This window comes from Coregonus lavaretus (genome assembly GCF_964263955.1).
Source record: "Coregonus lavaretus genome assembly, contig: HAP1_SCAFFOLD_250, whole genome shotgun sequence".
Taxonomy (NCBI): Eukaryota; Metazoa; Chordata; class Actinopteri; order Salmoniformes; family Salmonidae; genus Coregonus; species Coregonus lavaretus.
The window spans coordinates 352377-375671 of record NW_028161097.1 but is presented as its reverse complement, the minus strand read 5'-3'; the positions used below and the strand labels follow the sequence as shown (position 1 = coordinate 375671).

The following is a 23295-nucleotide window of genomic DNA, read 5'->3' as shown; positions in this document are numbered from 1 at the left end:
ACGCTAACATATTAGGGCAAGTGCTAATGTTATTCAAGGTCTGGGCTATGTTAGCACGCTAACATATTAGGGCAAGTGCTAATGTTATTCAAGGTCTGGGCTATGTTAGCACGCTAACATATTAGGGCAAGTGCTAATGTTATTCAAGGTCTGGGCTATGTTAGTACGCTAACATATTAGGGCAAGTGCTAATGTTATTCAAGGTCTGGGCTATGTTAGCACGCTAACATATTAGGGCAAGTGCTAATGTTATTCAAGGTCTGGGCTATGTTAGCACGCTAACATATTAGGGCAAGTGCTAATGTTATTCAAGGTCTGGGCTGTGTTAGCACGCTAACATATTAGGGCAAGTGCTAATGTTTTTCAAGGTCTGGGCTATGTTAGCACGCTAACATATTAGGGCAAGTGCTAATGTTATTCAAGGTCTGGGCTATGTTAGCACGCTAACATATTAGGGCACGTGTTAATGTTATTCAAGGTCTGGGCTATGTTAGCACGCTAACATATTAGGGCACGTGTTAATGTTATTCAAGGTCTGGGCTATGTTAGCACGCTAACATATTAGGGCAAGTGCTAATGTTTTTCAAGGTCTGGGCTATGTTAGCACGCTAACATATTAGGGCAAGTGCTAATGTTATTCAAGGTCTGGGCTATGTTAGCACGCTAACATATTAGGGCAAGTGCTAATGTTATTCAAGGTCTGGGCTATGTTAGCACGCTAACATATTAGGGCAAGTGCTATTGTTATTCAAGGTCTGGGCTATGTTAGAACGCTAACATATTAGGGCACGTGTTAATGTTATTCAAGGTCTGGGCTATGTTAGCACGCTAACATATTAGGGCAAGTGCTAATGTTATTCAAGGTCTGGGCTATGTTAGAACGCTAACATATTAGGGCACGTGTTAATGTTATTCAAGGTCTGGGCTATGTTAGCACGCTAACATATTAGGGCAAGTGCTAATGTTATTCAAGGTTTGGGCTATGTTAGCATGCTAACGGATTAGCGGTGCAAATGCTACTGAAGGGTCTGGGCAATGCTAACCCGCGTTCTGGTGGTTAGCGGCACGGCTAACACTAATACATCGTTATTGGTGGTAAACTGGCCTTATTTAGCACACAAAGGCTGCACTCGTTCATTCATTCGTTAGTAATCCTCCTCTTTCGCTCTTCCTCCTCTGACACTTCTAGAGTCCAACACTCTCAGAACTCACCATGAGATCCCTATGGAAACAACCTACACACCCAGCAACCAAACCTTTACACACCAACCATGTCAACCAAACCTTTACACACCAACCATGTCAACCAAACCCAGGCACCGGAACTAACTACCTAGCCAACAGTGTGTGGTAGTGTATCTAAACACACTACCATTGGGGCAGGGGTTATGGGGAGGGGCTTACATACATACGGACTCATGGAGGAAAAACCTCTTATCGTTAAGATCAAATAAAACCACATGACAAAATCAAGGGGCAGGGCAGTGAAACAGATGGCTCTTTCTGAACACCCTGGTGCATTCTGGGAAAGCCTTGTCACGCCTCCTTCGTTAGCGTTCTGTCTGATGGACAGTCGTCAAGGCAACAGGGGTCCTCCTCTGATTGGTTGTCTCTGCTTGCTAAGGCACACGGGGTTGGATGGGCCAGTGGGGGCAGATCCAGAGGCTGGCCAATAGCAGAGGTCGCAGAGCTGCCATTCAGCTGCTGGGCCACGGCCCCCGAGTTAGGCCCCTCCTCCTCGGGCTTGTGGGGGCTGGTGGAGGGGGAGGATGAGGTCTGGAGGAGGGGAGAGAGTTAATGCTTAATTAAAGTTAGTTAGCTACATCTACCTCATTAGTAAACAGCCTTCTTTACAAGTGTGTTGAAAAACTTTATAAAGTACACAATGGTTATACAAGAACTGTGATTTGGTGCATAATGTTATTATTTTTATATAAATTGTTACTAAAAGCCACAAACAATCTCATTAAATCATTGTTCAAAACAAAACAGTATTAGGCCTAGTTATTTAAAAAAATCTAGTCTACAAATTATTTTCTAATTGGTAGGCCTGTTTTTGTCTTGTCAAAAATAATCAGATATCAGTTATATTAGCCTACCTTTAAAACATCTATATTAAAGCCTTTAAAACATCTATATTAAAGCCTTTAAAAAAATCTATATTAAAGCCGTATCAAGTGTAGGTCATTATTATTTCATCTTCATTATCTGGGGACAATCTTCTATTAGGCTACTTTCAGTTTCCACTAGTTTCCACAAACACTAAGTCACGGCTATATCATTAACATCAAATATTTATCTTCGCTTTTTGGTCTCAAATGAAGGTTAAGGTAAAGGTTAGGCATAAGGTTAGCAGTGTGGTTTAGGTTAGGTTTAAAAGCTGCAATATGTAACTTATTGGGTGACCCGACCAAATTCACAGAAATGTGAGTTCTAGATCTGCCACTCATTGAAAGCCAGTCTAAGAAGCGGTGGATCTGTTCTATGGGCGCTATTTCTGTGCTTCCCGTTCTTAAGTTTCGTATTTTTGGTTATGGAAAATATATTTCACAGCGGTTTAGATGGTACAATGATTCTCTACACTATACTTGCTTGTTTTGTCACCAACTGAAATTAGGCGAAATATTAGAATTTTAGCATCCAGGAAATGGCGGAGCAATTTCTGCGTAGTGCACCTTTAAAATCACAGTTTAAGAAGAGAAATGGTAGAAATAGGTGGACTTTATGACTTTGTGGCAACTAGTGACGACCACTACTTCAATAAGGAAGTGACGGGATTTCACTTAGTACCTATAGTATAACCTGCCTTCACTTAGTAACTATAGTACAGGCTGCCTTCACTTAGTAACTATAGTATAACCTGCCTTCACTTAGTAACTATAGTATAACCTGCCTTCACTTAGTAACTATAGTACAGGCTGCCTTCACTTAGTAACTATAGTACAGGCTGCCTTCACTTAGTAACTATAGAACAGGCTGCCTTCACATAGTAACTATAGTACAGGCTGCCTTCACTTAGTAACTATAGTACAGGCTGCCTTCACTTAGTAACTATAGTATAACCTGCCTTCACTTAGTAACTATAGTATAACCTGCCTTCACTTAGTACCTATAGTACAGGCTGCCTTCACTTAGTAACTATAGTATAACCTGCCTTCACTTAGTACCTATAGTATAACCTGCCTTCACTTAGTACCTATAGTACAGGCTGCCTTCACTTAGTAACTATAGTATAACCTGCCTTCACTTAGTAACTATAGTATAACCTGCCTTCACTTAGTAACTATAGTATAACCTGCCTTCACTTAGTAACTATAGTACAGGCTGCCTTCACTTAGTAACTATAGTACAGGCTGCCTTCACTTAGTAACTATAGTATAGGCTGCCTTCACTTAGTAACTATAGTACAGGCTGCCTTCACATAGTAACTATAGTACAGGCTGCCTTCACATAGTAACTATAGTACAGGCTGCCTTCACATAGTAACTATAGTACAGGCTGCCTTCACTTATTAACTATAGTACAGGCTGCCTTCACTTAGTAACTTTAGTACAGGCTGCCTTCACTTAGTAACTATAGTATAACCTGCCTTCACTTAGTAACTATAGTATAACCTGCCTTCACTTAGTACCTACAGTACAGGCTGCCTTCACTTAGTACCTATAGTATAACCTGCCTTCACTTAGTACCTATAGTATAACCTGCCTTCACTTAGTACCTATAGTACAGGCTGCCTTCACTTAGTAACTATAGTACAGGCTGCCTTCACTTAGTAACTATAGTACAGGCTGCCTTAGTAACTATAGTACAGGCTGCCTTCACTTAGTAACTATAGTACAGGCTGCCTTCACTTAGTAACTATAGTACAGGCAGCCTTCACTTAGTAACTATAGTACAGGCTGCCTTCACTTAGTAACTATAGTACAGGCTGCCTTCACTTAGTAACTATAGTACAGGCTGCCTTCACTTAGTAACTATAGTACAGGCTGCCTTCACTTAGTAACTATAGTACAGGCTGCCTTAGTAACTATAGTACAGGCTGCCTTAGTAACTATAGTACAGGCTGCCTTAGTAACTATAGTACAGGCTGCCTTCACTTAGTAACTATAGTATAACCTGCCTTCACTTAGTAACTATAGTACAGGCTGCCTTAGTAACTATAGTACAGGCTGCCTTCACTTAGTAACTATAGTATAACCTGCCTTCACTTAGTAACTATAGTATAACCTGCCTTCACTTAGTAACTATAGTATAACCTGCCTTCACTTAGTAACTATAGTACAGGCTGCCTTCACTTAGTAACTATAGTATAACCTGCCTTCACTTAGTACCTATAGTACAGGCTGCCTTCACTTAGTAACTATAGTACAGGCTGCCTTCACTTAGTAACTATAGTACAGGCTGCCTTAGTAACTATAGTACAGGCTGCCTTAGTAACTATAGTATAACCTGCCTTCACTTAGTAACTATAGTATAACCTGCCTTCACTTAGTAACTATAGTATAACCTGCCTTCACTTAGTAACTATAGTACAGGCTGCCTTCACTTAGTAACTATAGTACAGGCTGCCTTAGTAACTATAGTACAGGCTGCCTTCACTTAGTAACTATAGTATAGGCTGCCTTCACTTAGTAACTATAGTACAGGATGCCTTCACATAGTAACTATAGTACAGGCTGCCTTCACATAGTAACTATAGTACAGGCTGCCTTCACATAGTAACTATAGTACAGGCTGCCTTCACTTATTAACTATAGTACAGGCTGCCTTCACTTAGTAACTTTAGTACAGGCTGCCTTCACTTAGTAACTTTAGTACAGGCTGCCTTCACTTAGTAACTATAGTATAACCTGCCTTCACTTAGTAACTATAGTATAACCTGCCTTCACTTAGTACCTACAGTACAGGCTGCCTTCACTTAGTACCTATAGTATAACCTGCCTTCACTTAGTAACTATAGTATAACCTGCCTTCACTTAGTAACTATAGTATAACCTGCCTTCACTTAGTAACTATAGTATAACCTGCCTTCACTTAGTAACTATAGTACAGGCTGCCTTCACTTAGTAACTATAGTACAGGCTGCCTTAGTAACTATAGTACAGGCTGCCTTCACTTAGTAACTATAGTATAGGCTGCCTTCACTTAGTAACTATAGTACAGGCTGCCTTCACATAGTAACTATAGTACAGGCTGCCTTCACATAGTAACTATAGTACAGGCTGCCTTCACATAGTAACTATAGTACAGGCTGCCTTCACTTATTAACTATAGTACAGGCTGCCTTCACTTAGTAACTTTAGTACAGGCTGCCTTCACTTAGTACCTATAGTATAACCTGCCTTCACTTAGTACCTATAGTATAACCTGCCTTCACTTAGTACCTATAGTACAGGCTGCCTTCACTTAGTAACTATAGTACAGGCTGCCTTCACTTAGTAACTATAGTACAGGCTGCCTTAGTAACTATAGTACAGGCTGCCTTCACTTAGTAACTATGGTACAGGCTGCCTTCACTTAGTAACTATAGTACAGGCAGCCTTCACTTAGTAACTATAGTACAGGCTGCCTTCACTTAGTAACTATAGTACAGGCTGCCTTCACTTAGTAACTATAGTACAGGCTGCCTTCACTTAGTAACTATAGTACAGGCTGCCTTCACTTAGTAACTATAGTACAGGCTGCCTTCACTTAGTAACTATAGTACAGGCTGCCTTCACTTAGTAACTATAGTACAGGCTGCCTTCACTTATTAACTATAGTACAGGCTGCCTTCACTTATTAACTATAGTACAGGCTGCCTTCACTTAGTAACTATGGTACAGGCTGCCTTCACTTAGTAACTATAGTACAGGCAGCCTTCACTTAGTAACTATAGTACAGGCTGCCTTCACTTAGTAACTATAGTACAGGCTGCCTTCACTTAGTAACTATAGTACAGGCTGCCTTCACTTAGTAACTATAGTACAGGCTGCCTTCACTTAGTAACTATAGTACAGGCTGCCTTCACTTAGTAACTATAGTACAGGCTGCCTTCACTTATTAACTATAGTACAGGCTGCCTTCACTTATTAACTATAGTACAGGCTGCCTTCACTTAGTAACTTTAGTACAGGCTGCCTTCACTTAGTAACTATAGTATAACCTGCCTTCACTTAGTAACTATAGTATAACCTGCCTTCACTTAGTACCTACAGTACAGGCTGCCTTCACTTAGTACCTATAGTATAACCTGCCTTCACTTAGTACCTATAGTATAACCTGCCTTCACTTAGTACCTATAGTACAGGCTGCCTTCACTTAGTAACTATAGTACAGGCTGCCTTCACTTAGTAACTATAGTACATGCTGCCTTCACTTAGTAACTATAGTACAGGCTGCCTTCACATAGTAACTATAGAACAGGCTGCCTTCACTTAGTAACTATAGTACAGGCTGCCTTCACTTAGTAACTATAGTACAGGCTGCCTTCACTTAGTAACTATAGTACAGGCTGCCTTCACTTAGTAACTATAGTACAGGCTGCCTTCACTTAGTAACTATAGTACAGGCTGCCTTCACTTAGTAACTATAGTACAGGCTGCCTTCACTTAGTAACTATAGTACAGGCTGCCTTCACTTAGTAACTATAGTACAGGCTGCCTTCACTTAGTAACTATAGTACAGGCTGCCTTCACTTAGTAACTATAGTACAGGCTGCCTTCACTTAGTAACTATAGTATAACCTGCCTTCACTTAGTAACTATAGTACAGGCTGCCTTCACGTAGTAACTATTTTTTATTTTATTTTTTTATTTCACCTTTATTTAACCAGGTAAACCAGTTGAGAACAAGTTCTCATTTACAACTGCGACCTGGCCAAGATAAAGCAAAGCAGTGCGATAAAAACAACAACACAGAGTTACATATGGGGTAAAACAAAACAAAGTCAAAAATACAACAGAAATACATATAATATACAGTGTGCAAATTTAGCAAGTTATGGAGGTAAGGCAATAAAATAGGCTATAGTGCAAAATAATTACAATTAGTATTAACACTGGAATGATAGATGTGCAAGAGATGATGTGCAAATAGAGATACTGGGGTACAAATGAGCAAAATAAATAACAATATAGGGATGAGGTAGTTGGGCGGGCTAATTTCACATGGGCTGTGTACAGGTGCAGTGATCGGTAAGGTGCTCTGACAACTGATGCTTAAAGTTAGTGAGGGAGATAAGTGTCTCCAGCTTCAGAGATTTTTGCAATTTGTTCCAGTCATTGGCAGCAGAGAACTGGAAGGAATTGCGGCCAAAGGAGGTGTTGGCTTTGGGGATGACCAGTGAGATATACCCGCTGGAGCGCAGACTACGGGTGGGTGTTGCTATGGTGACCAATGAGCTAAGATAAGGCAGGGATTTGCCTAGCAGTGATTTATAGATGGCCTGGAGCCAGTGGGTTTGGCGACTAATATGTAGTGAGGACCAGCCAACAAGAGCGTACAGGTCACAGTGGTGGGTAGTGTATGGGGCTTTGGAGACAAAACGGATGGCACTGTGATAGACTACATCCAATTTGCTGAGTAGAGTGTTGGAGGCTATTTTGTAAATGACATCGCCGAAGTCAAGGATCGGTAGGATAGTCAGTTTTACGAGGGCATGTTTAGCAGCATGAGTGAAGAAGGCTTTGTTGCGAAATAGGAAACCGATTCTAGATTTAACTTTGGATTGGAGATTCTTAATGTGAGTCTGGAAGGAGAGTAGTAGTAGTAACTATAGTACAGGCTGCCGTCACTTAGTAACTATAGTACAGGCTGCCTTCACTTAGTAACTATAGTACAGGCTGCCTTAGTAACTATAGTACAGGCTGCCTTCACTTAGTAACTATAGAACAGGCTGCCTTCACTTAGTAACTATAGTACAGGCTGCCTTCACTTAGTAACTATAGTACAGGCTGCCTTAGTAACTATAGTACAGGCTGCCTTCACTTAGTAACTATAGTACAGGCTGCCTTCACTTAGTAACTATAGCACAGGCTGCCTTCACTTAGTAACTATAGTACAGGCTGCCTTCACTTAGTAACTATAGTACAGGCTGCCTTCACTTAGTAACTATAGTACAGGCTGCCTTCACTTAGTAACTATAGTACAGGCTGCCTTCACTTAGTAACTATAGTACAGGCTGCCTTCACTTAGTAACTATAGTACAGGCAGCCTTAGTAACTATAGTACAGCCTGCCTTAGTAACTATAGTATAACCTGCCTTCACTTAGTAACTATAGTATAACCTGCCTTCACTTAGTAACTATAGTATAACCTGCCTTCACTTAGTAACTATAGTACAACCTGCCTTCACTTAGTAACTATAGTACAGGCTGCCTTCACTTAGTAACTATAGTACAGGCTGCCTTCACTTAGTAACTATAGTACAGGCAGCCTTAGTAACTATAGTACAGCCTGCCTTAGTAACTATAGTATAACCTGCCTTCACTTAGTACCTATAGTATAACCTGCCTTCACTTAGTAACTATAGTACAACCTGCCTTCACTTAGTAACTATAGTACAGGCTGCCTTCACTTAGTAACTATAGTACAGGCTGCCTTCACTTAGTAACTATAGTACAGGCTGCCTTCACTTAGTAACTATAGTACAGGCTGCCTTCACTTAGTAACTATAGTACAGGCAGCCTTAGTAACTATAGTACAGCCTGCCTTAGTAACTATAGTACAACCTGCCTTCACTTAGTAACTATAGTATAACCTGCCTTCACTTAGTAACTATAGTATAACCTGCCTTCACTTAGTAACTATAGTACAACCTGCCTTCACTTAGTAACTATAGTACAGGCTGCCTTCACTTAGTAACTATAGTACAGGCTGCCTTCACTTAGTAACTATAGTATAACCTGCCTTCACTTAGTAACTATAGTACAACCTGCCTTCACTTAGTAACTATAGTACAGGCTGCCTTCACTTAGTAACTATAGTACAGGCTGTCTTCACTTAGTAACTATAGTATAACCTGCCTTCACTTAGTAACTATAGTACAGGCTGCCTTCACTTAGTAACTATAGTACAGGCTGCCTTCACTTAGTAACTATAGTACAGGCTGCCTTCACTTAGTAACTATAGTACAGGCTGCCTTCACTTAGTAACTATAGTACAGGCAGCCTTAGTAACTATAGTACAGGCAGCCTTAGTAACTATAGTACAGCCTGCCTTAGTAACTATAGTATAACCTGCCTTCACTTAGTAACTATAGTATAACCTGCCTTCACTTAGTAACTATAGTATAACCTGCCTTCACTTAGTAACTATAGTACAACCTGCCTTCACTTAGTAACTATAGTACAGGCTGCCTTCACTTAGTAACTATAGTACAGGCTGCCTTCACTTAGTAACTATAGTATAACCTGCCTTCACTTAGTAACTATAGTATAACCTGCCTTCACTTAGTACAGGCTGCCTTCACTTAGTAACTATAGTACAGGCTGCCTTCACTTAGTAACTATAGTATAACCTGCCTTCACTTAGTAACTATAGTACAACCTGCCTTCACTTAGTAACTATAGTACAGGCTGCCTTCACTTAGTAACTATAGTACAGGCTGCCTTCACTTAGTAACTATAGTACAGGCTGCCTTCACTTAGTAACTATAGTATAACCTGCCTTCACTTAGTAACTATAGTAAAGGCTGCCTTCACTTAGTAACTATAGTATAACCTGCCTTCACTTAGTAACTATAATATAACCTGCCTTCACTTAGTACCTATAGTACAGGCTGCCTTCACTTAGTAACTATAGTACAGGCTGCCTTCACTTAGTAACTATAGTACAGGCTGCCTTCACTTAGTAACTATAGTACAGGCTGCCTTCACTTAGTAACTATAGTACAGGCTGCCTTCACTTAGTAACTATAGTACAGGCTGCCTTCACTTAGTAACTATAGTACAGGCTGCCTTCACTTAGTAACTATAGTACAGGCTGCCTTCACTTAGTAACTATAGTACAGGCTGCCTTCACTTAGTAACTATAGTACAGGCTGCCTTCACTTAGTAACTATAGTACAGGCTGCCTTCACTTAGTAACTATAGTACAGGCTGCCTTCACTTAGTAACTATAGTATAACCTGCCTTCACTTAGTAACTATAGTACAGGCTGCCTTCACTTAGTAACTATAGTACAGGGTGCCTTCACTTAGTAACTATAGTATAACCTGCCTTCACTTAGTAACTATAGTACAGGCTGCCTTCACTTAGTAACTATAGTACAGGCTTCCTTCACTTAGTAACTATAGTACATGCTGCCTTCACTTAGTAACTATAGTACAGGCTGCCTTCACTTAGTAACTGTAGTACAGGCTGCCTTCACTTAGTAACTATAGTACAGGCTGCCTTCACTTAGTAACTATAGTACAGGCTGCCTTCACTTAGTAACTATAGTACAGGCTGCCTTCACTTAGTAACTATAGTACAGGCTGCCTTCACTTAGTAACTATAGTACAGGCTGCCTTCACTTAGTAACTATAGTACAGGCTGCCTTCACTTAGTAACTATAGTACAGGCTGCCTTCACTTAGTAACTATAGTACAGGCTGCCTTCACTTAGTAACTATAGTACAGGCTGCCTTCACTTAGTAACTATAGTACTGGCTGCCTTCACTTAGTAAATATAGTACAGGCTGCCTTCACTTAGTAAATATAGTACAGGCTGCCTTCACTTAGTAACTATAGTATAACCTGCCTTCACTTAGTAACTATAGTATAACCTGCCTTCACTTAGTAACTATAGTACAGGCTGCCTTCACTTAGTACCTATAGTACAGGCTGCCTTCACTTAGTAACTATAGTACAGGCTGCCTTCACTTAGTAACTATAGTACAGGCTGCCTTCACTTAGTAACTATAGTATAACCTGCCTTCACTTAGTAACTATAGTACAGGCTGCCTTCACTTAGTAACTATAGTATAACCTGCCTTCACTTAGTAACTATAGTACAGGCTGCCTTCACTTAGTAACTATAGTATAACCTGCCTTCACTTAGTAACTATAGTACAGGCTGCCTTCACTTAGTAACTATAGTATAACCTGCCTTCACTTAGTAACTATAGTACAGGCTGCCTTCACTTAGTAACTATAGTACAGGCTGCCTTCACTTAGTAACTATAGTACAGGCTGCCTTCACTTAGTAACTATAGTACAGGCTGCCTTCACTTAGTAACTATAGTACAGGCTGCCTTCACTTAGTAACTATAGTATAACCTGCCTTCACTTAGTAACTATAGTACAGGCTGCCTTCACTTAGTAACTATAGTATAACCTGCCTTCACTTAGTACCTATAGTACAGGCTGCCTTCACTTAGTACCTATAGTACAGGCTGCCTTCACTTAGTACCTATAGTACAGGCTGCCTTCACTTAGTAACTATAGTACAGGCTGCCTTCACTTAGTAACTATAGTACAGGCTGCCTTCACTTAGTAACTATAGTATAACCTGCCTTCACTTAGTAACTATAGTACAGGCTGCCTTCACTTAGTAACTATAGTATAACCTGCCTTCACTTAGTACCTATAGTACAGGCTGCCTTCACTTAGTACCTATAGTACAGGCTGCCTTCACTTAGTAACTATAGTACAGGCTGCCTTCACTTAGTAACTATAGTACAGGCTGCCTTCACTTAGTAACTATAGTACAGGCTGCCTTAGTAACTATAGTACAGGGTGCCTTCACTTAGTAACTATAGTATAACCTGCCTTCACTTAGTAACTATAGTACAGGCTGCCTTCACTTAGTAACTATAGTATAACCTGCCTTCACTTAGTAACTATAGTATAACCTGCCTTCACTTAGTAACTATAGTACAACCTGCCTTCACTTAGTAACTATAGTATAACCTTCCTTCACTTAGTACAGGCTGCCTTCACTTAGTAACTATAGTACAGGCTGCCTTCACTTAGTAACTATAGTATAACCTGCCTTCACTTAGTAACTATAGTACAGGCTGCCTTCACTTAGTAACTATAGTATAACCTGCCTTCACTTAGTACAGGCTGCCTTCACTTAGTAACTATAGTACAGGCTGCCTTCACTTAGTAACTATAGTATAACCTGCCTTCACTTAGTAACTATAGTACAGGCTGTCTTCACTTAGTAACTATAGTACAGGCTGCCTTCACTTAGTAACTATAGTACAGGCTGCCTTAACTTAGTAACTATAGTACAGGCTGCCTTCACTTAGTAACTATAGTACAGGCTGCCTTCACTTAGTAACTATAGTACAGGCTGCCTTCACCTAGTAACTATAGTACAGGCTGCCTTCACTTAGTAACTATAGTACAGGCTGCCTTCACTTAGTAACTATAGTACAGGCTGCCTTCACGTAGTAACTATAGTACAGCCTGCCTTCACTTAGTAACTATAGTACAAGCTGCCTTCACTTAGTAACTATAGTACAAGCTGCCTTCACTTAGTAACTATAGTACAGGCTGCCTGATGGTTCCTCATTGCACGTTTTTATTGAATTTTAACGTAGCCTATATTCAAATCCAGATGCATCTTATTTGAAAGACAGCCTCTAGGATTAGCTAGAATATTCTGTCAAACCTTGAAAGACTTATTTGCACCGTTTGTTTTTTGCAATAATTTAGGTTATTTTCATCCTTATTTTGTTCAGGCTACTTTATTTATTTTGTAACTTGTATGCCTATATTTAAGATTTGTAAAGTTCAACAGGCAAAAGGCATATTCTAACCCTATATTTAAGATTTGTACAGTTCAATAGGCAAAAGGCATATCCTAACCCTAACCCTATATTTAAGATTTGTAAAGTTCAACAGGCAAAAGGCATATCCTAACCCTATATTTAAGATTTGTACAGTTCAATAGGCAAAAGGCATATTCTAACCCTAACCCTATATTTAAGATTTGTACAGTTTGATAGGCAAAAGGCATATCCTAACCCTTTATTTAGGATTTGTACAGTTCAATAGGCAAAAGGCATATCCTAACCCTAACCCTATATTTAAGATTTGTACAGTTTGATAGGCAAAAGGCATATCCTAACCCTTTATTTAGGATTTGTACAGTTCAATAGGCAAAAGGCATATCCTAACCCTAAGGAAAATAGACCTATTCGTTTTTGGCTTATGCTTAATGTTCATTCAAGTGTTATAAAGAATGTTAATAGCTAAATAATGTGTTTTATCTGTTTGTTGTTGACTTTTATATAAATGCAGAATTTGTAAGCTAAGCTGACATATGGAATTGTTTTAAGATACTATGGATCATTTAACTATTTGAGTTGGAATTTTAGGACCCCTTTAGGTCTCCCCAAAATAATAATAATAATAATAATAATAATAATATATATATATATATATATATATATATAGAGAGAGAGAGAGAGAGAGAGAGAGAGAGAGAGAGAGAGAGAGAGAGAGAGAATTTGGCATTTACTACTATAGACCAGAGAAACATATTGAACACATTCATTAATGTCAAACAGTGTTTGTCCTATATCTAGGACCTATAAGAAAAATAAATAAATAATAATAATTATAATAAATATATATATATGTACAGTGCATTGGGAAAGTATTCAGACTCCTTGACTTTTTCCACATTTTGTTACAGCCTTATTCTAAAATTGATTAAATTAATGTTTTTCCTCATCAATCTACACACAATACCCCATAATGACAAAGAGAACAGGTTTTTAGATTTTTTTTTTGTCAAAATTAAAAACAGAAATACCTTATTTACATGAGTATTCAGACCGTTTGCTATGAGACTTGAAATTGAGCTCAGGTGCATCCTGTTTCTATTGATCATCCTTGAGATGTTTCTACAACTTGATTGGAGTCCACCTGTGGTAAATTCAATTGATTGGACATGATTTGGAAAGGCACACACCTGTCTATATAAGATCCCACAGTTGACAGGGCATGTCAAGAGTAAAAACCAAGCCATGAGGTCGAAGGAATTGTCCGTAGAGCTCCGAGATTTGGTCGAGGCACAGATCTGGGGAAGGGTACCAAAAAATGTCTGCAGCATCGAAGGGCCCCAAGAACACAGTGGAGTCCATCATTCTTAAATGGAAGAAGTTTGGAAACACCAAGACTCTTCCTAGAGCTGGCCGCCCGGCCAAATGGCGCAATAGGGCGAGAAGGGCCTTGGTCAGGGAGGTGACCAAGAACCCGATGGTCACTCTGACAGAGCTCCAGAGTTCCTCTGTGGAGATGGGAGAACCTTCCAGAAGGACAAACATCTCTGCAGCACACCACCAAATCAGGCCTTTATGGTAGAATGGCCAGACGGAAGCCACTCCTCAGTAAAAGGCACATGACATCTCGCTTGGAGTTTGCCAAAAGGCACCTAAAGGACTCAGACCATGAGAAACAAATCTTGGTTTCATCAGACCAGAGAATCTTAACTCTTTGGCCTGAATGCTAAGCGTCACGTCTGGTGGAAACCTGGCACCATCCCTACGGTGAAGCATGGTGGTGGCAGCATCATGCTGTGGGGATGTTTTTCAGAGGCAGGGACTGGGAGACTAGTCAGGATCGAGGGAAAGATGAACAGAGCAAAGTACAGAGAGATCCTTGATGAAAACCTGCTCCAGAGCGCTCAGGACCTCAGACTGGGGCGAAGGTTCACCTTCCAACAGGACAACGACCCTAAAAACACAGCCAAGACAACGCAGGAGTGGCTTCGGGACAAGTCTCTGAATGTCCTTGAGTGGCCCAGCCAGAGCCTGGACTTGAACCCGATCGAACATCTCTGGAGAGACCTGAAAATAGCTGTGCAGCGACGCTCCCCATCCAACCTGACAGAGCTTGAGAGGATCTGCAGAGAAGAAATGGGAGTAACTCCCCAAATACAGGTGTGCCAAGCTTGTAGCGTCATACCCAAGAAGACTTCAGGCTGTAATGTCTGCCAAAGGTACTTCAACAAAGTACTGAGTAAAGGGTCTGAATACTTATGTAAATGTGATATTTCCGTTTTTTATGTTTAATATATTTGCAGAAATGTCTAAAAACCTGTTTTTGCTTTGTCATTATGGGGTATTGTGTGTAGATTGATGAGTGAAAAAAACAATTTAATCAATTTTAGAATAAGGCTGTAACGTAACAAAATCAGGAAAAAGTCAAGGGGTCTGAATTTTTTCGAGTGTGTGTATGTATGTACAGTACCAGTCAAAAGTTTGGACACACCTACTCATTCAAGGGTTTCTCTTTATTTTTACTATTTTCTACATTGTAGAATAATAGTGAAGACATCAAAACTATGAAATAACACATATGGAATCATGTAGTTACCAAAAAAGTGTTAAACAAATCAAAATATATTTTATATTTGAGATTCTCCAAAGTAGCCACCCTTTGCCTTGATGACAGCTTTGCACACTCTTGGCATTCTCTCAACCAGCTTCACCTGGAATGCTTTTCCAACAGTTTGAAGGAGTTCCCACATATGCTGAGCACTTGTTGGCTGCTTTTCCTTCACTCTGCGGTCCAACTCATCCCAAACCATCTCAATTGGGTTGAGGTTGGGTGATTGTGGAGGCCAGGTCATCTGATGCAGCACTCCATCACTCTCCTTCTTGGTCAAATAGCCCTTATACAGCCTGGCGGTGTGTTGGGTCATTGTCCTGTTGAAAAGGAAATGATAGACCCACTAAGACCAAACCAGATGGGATGGCGTATCGCTGCAGAATGCTGTGGTAGCCATACTGGTTAAGTGTGCCTTGAATTCTAAATAAGTCACAGACAGTGTCACCAGCAAAGCACCCCCACATCACCACACCTCCTCCTCCATGCTTCATGGTGGTTGGAACCAAATATCAAAAATTTGGACTCATCAGACCAAAGGACAGATTTCCACTGGTCTAATGTCAATTGCTCGTGTTTCTTGGCCCAAGCAAGTCTCTTCTTCTTATTGGTGTCCTTTAGTAGTGGTTTCTTTGCAGCAATTCGACCATGAAGGCCTGATTCACACAGTCTCCTCTGAACAGTTGATGTTGAGATGTGTGTTACTTGGGTTAGGGTTAGGGTTAGCTAACTCTGTGGTTAGGGTTAGGGTCAGGGTTAGCTAACTCTGTGGTTAGGGTTAGCTAACTCTGTGTTTAGGGTTAGCTAACTCTGTGGTTAGGGTTAGGGTCAGGGTTAGCTAACTCTGTGGTTAGGGTTAGCTAACTCTGTGTTTAGGGTTAGCTAACTCTGTGGTTAGGGTTAGCTAACTCTGTGAAGCATTTATTTGGGCTGCAATCTGATATAACTACTTCTGAAACAGGATTTGTTAGTGTCTGTAAACGTATAAGCTGTATGTGAGTGACAGAGGACAATGACACGCCATGTGTTGTTGATGTCACGGGTGAGTGACAGGGTCAGTGTGCCAAGATAGATTGGGGGCCACTGGCGTTAATCTTAGGAGGGGTACGTGAGGAATGGCCTGGCTAGGGTGCCACACGATACCACATATGGGGATCCTATTGTAGGAGATGAGTGACACTCAATGGCTGGCAACTGTTGGATAGAAGTAGCTCGGAAGGCATTATATAAACAGAGATTTTCTATGGAAGTCATTCAGATGACAAGGGGCTACGCCCATACCGCTGGTCATTGAATCCAGTACATTAAATAACAATGAATCAACTCTCCATCTAAGTGGTCGAATACTCTCTTACATCCTGAAGTACGAGATACCAGAGAAACTCGTCATAACACAATCTGAGGTGCAGTTAACTCTAATGAACTTATCCTCTGCAGCAGAGGTAACTCTGGGTCTTCCTTTCCTGTGGCGGTCCTCATGAGAGACAGTTTCATCATAACGCTTGATGGTTTTTGCGACTGCACTTGAAGAAACTTTCAAAGTCCTTTACATTTTCCGGATTGACTGACCTTCATGTCTTAAAGTAATGATGGACTGTCGTTTCTCTTTGCTTATTTGAGCTGTTCTTGCCATAATAGGGACTTGGTCTTTTACCAAATAGGGCTATCTTCTGTATACCCCCCCACCTTGTCACAACACAACTGATTGGCTCAAATGCATTAAGAAGGAAAGAAATTCCACAAATTAACTTTTAACCAGGCCTCATGAAGCTGGTTGAGATAATGCCAAAAGTGTGCAAAGCTGTCATCAAGGCAAAGGGTGGCTATTTGAAGAATCTCAAATATAAAATATATTTTGATTTGTTTAACATTTATTTGGTTACTACATGGTTCCATATGTGTTATTTCATAGTTGTGATGTCTTCAATATTATTCTACAATGTAGAAAATAGTACAAATAAACAAAAACCCTTGAATGAGTAGGTGTTACCAGGATGCATACTCAGATGCACTTTATGCAGGTCAACATTCACAAGGCCGCAGGGCCAGACGGATTACCAGGACGTGTACTCCGAGCATGTGCTGACCAACTGGCAAGTGTCTTCACTGACATTTTCAACCTCTCCCTGTCTGAGTCTGTAATACCAACATGTTTCACCATAGTCCCTGTGCCCAAGAACACTAAGATAACCTGCCTAAATGACTACCGACCCGTAGCACTGACGTCTGTAGCCATGAAGTGCTTTGAAAGACTGGTCATGGCTCACATCAACAGCATAATCCCAGAAACCCTAGACCCACTCCAATTTGCATACCGCCCCAACAGATCCACAGATGATGCAATCTCTATCGCACTCCACACTGCCCTTTCCCACCTGGACAAGAGGAACACCTACGTGAGAATGCTATTCATTGACTACAGCTCAGCATTCAACACCATAGTGCCCTCTAAGCTCATCACTAAGCTAAGGATCCTGGGACTAAACACCTCCCTCTGCAACTGGATCCTGGACTTCCTGACAGGCCGCCCCCAGGTGGTAAGGGTAGGTAACAACACATCTGCCACACTGATCCTCAACACGGGGGCCCCTCAGGGGTGCGTGCTCAGTCCCCTCCTGTACTCTCTGTTCACCCATGACTGCATGGCCAGGCACGACTCCAACACCATCATTAAGTTTGCAGATGACAACAGTGATAGGCCTGATCACCGACAACGATGAGACAGCCTATAGGGAGGAGGTCAGAGATCTGGCCGTGTGGTGCCAGGATAACAACCTCTCCCTCAACGTGATCAAGACAAAGGAGATGATTGTGGACTACAGGAAAAAGAAGAGGACCGAGCACGCCCCCATTCTCATCGACGGGGCTGTAGTGGAACAGGTTGAGAGCTTCAAGTTCCTTGGTGTCCACATCACCAACGAACTATCATGGTCCAAACAGTCGTGAAGAGGGCACGACAAAGCCTATTCCCCCTCAGGAGACTGAAAAGATTTGGCATGGGTCCTCAGATCCTCAAAAGGTACTACAGCTGCACCATCGAGAGCATCCTGACTGGTTGCATCACTGCCTGGTATGGCAACTGCTCGGCCTCTGACTACAGAGGGTAGTGCGTACGGCCCAGTACATCACTGGGGCCAAGCTTCCTGCCATCCAGGACCTCTATACTAGGCGGTGTCAGAGGAGGGCCCTCAAAATGGTCAAAGACTCCAGTCACCCGTCATAGACTGTTGTCTCTGCTACCGCACGGCAAGCGGTACCGGAGCGCCAAGTCTAGGTCCAAAAGGCTTCTAAACAGCTTCTACCCCCAAGCCACAAGACACCTGAACATCTAATCAAATGGCTACCCAGACTATTTGCACCAATTTTTGGGATGTCACCTTTCACCGCAGATGTGGAAGTGCAACGTCGGCCGACGCGGCAGATATCTCTAGCTTAAACTGACAGATTTTAATGTTTTTTTATTATTATGTTACTTAAATTGACACACTGGTGTGTTAATCGACTCTAGGGGGTTAAACTTCCTATTTGACTAGTCTCTGGCAAAAGTTTGTTTTCTGTAGCTCAGTTGGTAGAGCATGGCGCTTGCAACGCCAGGGTTGTGGGTTCGATTCCCACGGGGGGCCAGAATGAAAATGTATGCACTCACTAACTAAGTTGCTCTGGATAAGAGTGTCTGCTAAATGACTAAAATGTAAATGTTTTCTCTCATTATTACTATATTATGGTTTTATTTTGGCTATTCACAAACCACTTTCTGAGACGGAACTCAGTTAGGCCTATAGACTCATTCGATGGTTGATCATGAAAGAGTAGGCTATGCCAAGTCTAAAAAATCACATTCAAATCAAATGGGAAAAGATTTTAAAACAATAAGCCAGACAGAGTGTCCTCTGCAAAAGGCCCAGGTTCATCCCACATTGGAGAGGCCAGAGGGAGACAAAAACCACATTAGGACCTAGCTGACACTTTGCTCTGCTTTGGTGCTCGCCACTCTTTTACAAGCACATTGTACTCTTGCATTATGTTCATGATCTACCTGCCACATTTGTATAGAACATTGAGGCTAAGGCCAATAGGGAAAAGGCCCTGGTGTGTGCTCACGGCAGGGCCACTGGTCTAAGGCACTGCATCGCAGTGCTAGCTGTGCCACTAGAGATCCTGGTTCGAATCCAGTCTCTGTCGTAGCCGGCCGCGACCGGGAGACCCATGGGGCGGCGCACAATTGGCCAAGCGTCGTCCAGGGTAGGGGAGGGAATGGCCGGCAGGGATGTAGCTCAGTTGGTAGAGCATGGCGTTTGCAACGCCAGGGTTGTGGGTTCGATTCCGACGGGGGGCCAGTATGATAAAAAAAAAAATTGTATAATGTATGCACTCACTAACTGTAAGTCGCTCTGGATAAGAGCGTCTGCTAAATGACTAAAATCTCAAAATCTCACTGCGCTGTCAGACTCAAATATGCCAAACATTGTTTGTGACATTATGTTATCGTCACCATCGACGATGGCTGTCAAACATCGTCGATAGACGATGCAATCGTAAAATCGCCCAACCCTAATGACTTGACGATATTGTGATGTCAAAACTATTCTATTGGCAGTCACCTTTTTAACTCCACGACCTCCTTTCAATGGGATGTCCTTACCCCTTCTAGAGAGAGAGAGAGAGAGAGAGAGAGAGAGAGAGAGAGAGAGAGAGAGAGAGAGAGAGAGAGAGAGAGACGGAGAGAGAGAGAGAGAGAGAGAGAGAGAGACAGACAGAGAGAGAGAGAGAGAGAGAGAGAGACAGAGAGAGAGAGAGAGAGAGAGAGACAGAGAGAGAGAGAGAGACAGAGAGAGAGACAGAAAGAGAGACAGAGAGAGAGAGACAGAGACAGACAGAGATAGAGAGAGAGAGACAGAGAGAGAGAGAGGGAGAGAGAGATAGAGAGAGAGATAGAGAGAGGGAGAGAGAGAGAGCAGTAAAAAGTCATATTATAGCCAAACAACTATATAGACACAGTTTAATTTAAAGAGCAGCCAGAGTCTTACCCTCTCCCTGCTCCGACTGACACCACCTGCATGTTGAACCCCCCTCTGCCACGCAGTGGTTTGTTCCCAGCCCACTGGCCCACCACCATGCCGGCTATCTCCAGCTTCCCTCCCTGGGGGGGGATCGACTGCAGACCTGGGCAGACAGACAGGATGACAATGTGTTTCATAACTGTTGAAAATGGTACAGTTGGAACACCTACCGGCACACTGATAATCTGGTACACAATGATCTTACTACCGTCTCAGATTCATCAGGGTGTTTCTAATCTGTCAAACAAACCCCAAGGCGTGTGTGTATATATACACAGCTCTGGAAAAAATTAAGAGACCACTGCAAATGTTTCTTCAATCAACATCTCTACATGTATGACAGCCATTCCATTCCAGTGTCTGTTGAATTCCAACACAGGCACACCTCATTCTACTGAATTAGGTACTAATTAGATGATCACATGAACCAAATCTTATTTAACGAGGAAAAGTATAAAAACCACTGCTGTGGTCATCACTATCCTCTTGCAATAGGACCAGCTGGATGGCAAAAACAGTGCTAATAGTACCTCAAAAGTAATAATAAAAAAATATCTATTGACCATGCCAAAAGAGTTGAAAAGGAAAGTTGAGTGAGAAAAAGGGTTCAATTCTGGCTTTACTGGCAGAGGGATAACAGGGAAACAGTGAGCGTCAGGTTGCTTCCATCCTCAAATTTCAAAGACGGCGGTTCCTTAGAACAAGGTCAAGCAGCAGACATTGGGGACAACAAAGCTACAGACCGGCAGAGGGCGAAAACGACTCTCTACTGACCGGGATGATCGCCAACTCATTCGAATGTCACTCAACAACCGTAGGATGACATCAAGTGACCTACAAAAAGAATGGCAAACGGCAGCTGGTGTGAAGTGCACGGCGAGGACGGCTCGAAACAGGCTCCTAGGGACAGGGCTGAAGTCGTGCAAAGCTAGATAAAAGCCCTTCATCAATGGGAAGCAAAGAAGAGCCAGGCTGAGGTTTTCAAAATACCATAAGGATTGGACCGTAGAGGACTGGAGTAAGGTCATCTTCTCTGATGAGTCCAATTTTCAGCTTTGCCCAACACCTGGTCATCTAATGGTTAGACGGAGACCTGGAGAGGCCTACAAGCCACAGTGTCTCGCACCCACTGTGAAATTTGGTGGAGGTTCGGTGATGATCTGGGGGTGCTTCAGCAAGGCTGGAATCGGGCAGATTTGTCTTTGTGAAGGACACATGAATCAAGCCACGTACAAGGTTGTCCTGGAAGAAAACTTGCTTCCTTTTGCTCTGACATTGTTCCACAACTCTGAGGATTGGTTTTTCCAGCAGGACAATGCGCCATGCCACACAGCCAGGTCAATCAAGGTGTGGATGGAGGACCACCAGATCAAGACCCTGTCATGGCCAGCCCAATCTCCAGACCTGAACCCCATTGAAAACTTCTGGAATGTGATCAAGAGGAAGATGGATGGTCACAAGCCATCAAACAAAGCCGAGCTGCTTCAATTTTTGCGCCAGGAGTGGCATAAAGTCACCCAACATCAATGTGAAAGACTGGTGGAGAGCATGCCAAGACGCATGAAAGCTGTGATTGAAAATCAGGGTTATTCCAACAAATATTGATTTCTGAACTCTTCCTAAGTTAAACATTACTATTGTGTTGTTTAAAAATGAACATGAACTTATTTTATTCGCATTATTCGAGGTCTGACAACACTGCATCTTTGTTATTTTGACCAGTTGTCATTTTCTGCAAATAAAATGCTCTAAATGACAATATTTTTTTTTGGAAGTTGGGAGAAATGTTGTCAGTAGTTTATAGAATAAAACAAAAATGTTAATTTCACCCAAACACATACCTATAAATAGTAAAACCAGAGAAACTGATAATTTTGCAGTGGTCTCTTAATTTCTTCCAGAGGTGTACATATACACACACACCAGTCAAAAGTTTGGACACACCTACTCATTCAAGGGTTTTTCTTTATTTTTAAAACTATTTTCTACATTGTAGAATAATAGTTTAGATATCAAAACTATGAAATAACACATATGGAATCATGTAGTAACCAAAAAAGTGTTAAACAAATTAAAATATATTTTATATTTGAGATTCTTCAATTAGCCACCATTTGCCTTGATGACAGCTTTGCACACTCTTGGCATTCTCTCAACCAGCTTCACCTGGAATGCTTTTCCAACAGTCTTTAAGGAGTTCCCACATATGCTGAGCACTTGTTGGCTGCTTTTCCTTCACTCTGCCGTCCGACTCATCACAAACCATCTCAATTGGGTTGAGGTCGGGGGATTTGTATTTGTATTTATTATGGATCCCCATTAGGACTTTTCCTGGGGTCCTGCAAAATTAAGGCAGTTATACATTTTAAAAACAATACATTCATAACAGATTTCACAACATATTAAGTGTGTGCCCTCAGGCCTCTACTCTACTACCACATATCTATAACACAAAATCCATGTGTACATGTGTGTATAGTGCGTATGTCATCGTGTGTTTGTATGCATGTGTCTATGTTTGTGTTGCTTCACAGTCCCCACTGTTCCATAAGGTGTATTTTTTTCCATAAGATGTATGTAGTCAAATCAAATCAAATTTTATTTGCCACATGCGCCGAATACAACAGGTGTAGACATTACAGTGAAATGCTTACTTACAGCCCTTAACCAACAGTGCATTTTTTGAATAAAAAAGTAAAATAAAACAACAAAAAAGTGTTGTGAAAAAAAAGAGCAGAAGTAAAATAAAATAACAGTAGGGAGGCTATATATACAGGGGGGTACCGGTACAGAGTCAATGTGCGGGGGCACCGGCTAGTTGAGGTAATATGTACATGTGGGTAGAGTTAAAGTGACTATGCATAAATAATTACAGAGTAGCAGCAGCGTAAAAAGGATGAGGTGGGGGGGCAGTGCAAATAGTCCGGG

General features: G+C 41.6%; 1 protein-coding gene across 1 annotated transcript in view; it reads right to left on the bottom strand.

The window, feature by feature from the left end:
• Positions 1–1524: 1524 nt before the first annotated feature.
• fam120c (family with sequence similarity 120 member C) overlaps positions 1525–23295 on the bottom strand; it is a 123971-nt gene continuing 102200 nt past the window's right edge. Inside the window, exons 14-16 of the mRNA XM_084195639.1 lie at positions 20335–20470; positions 19909–19954; positions 1525–1776 (exon numbers count right to left, since the gene is read on the bottom strand). Coding sequence (XP_084051765.1) covers positions 1537–1776; positions 19909–19954; positions 20335–20470 — 422 coding nt within the window. The 3' untranslated portion in view covers positions 1525–1536. The remainder of the gene's footprint in view (positions 1777–19908; positions 19955–20334; positions 20471–23295) is intronic.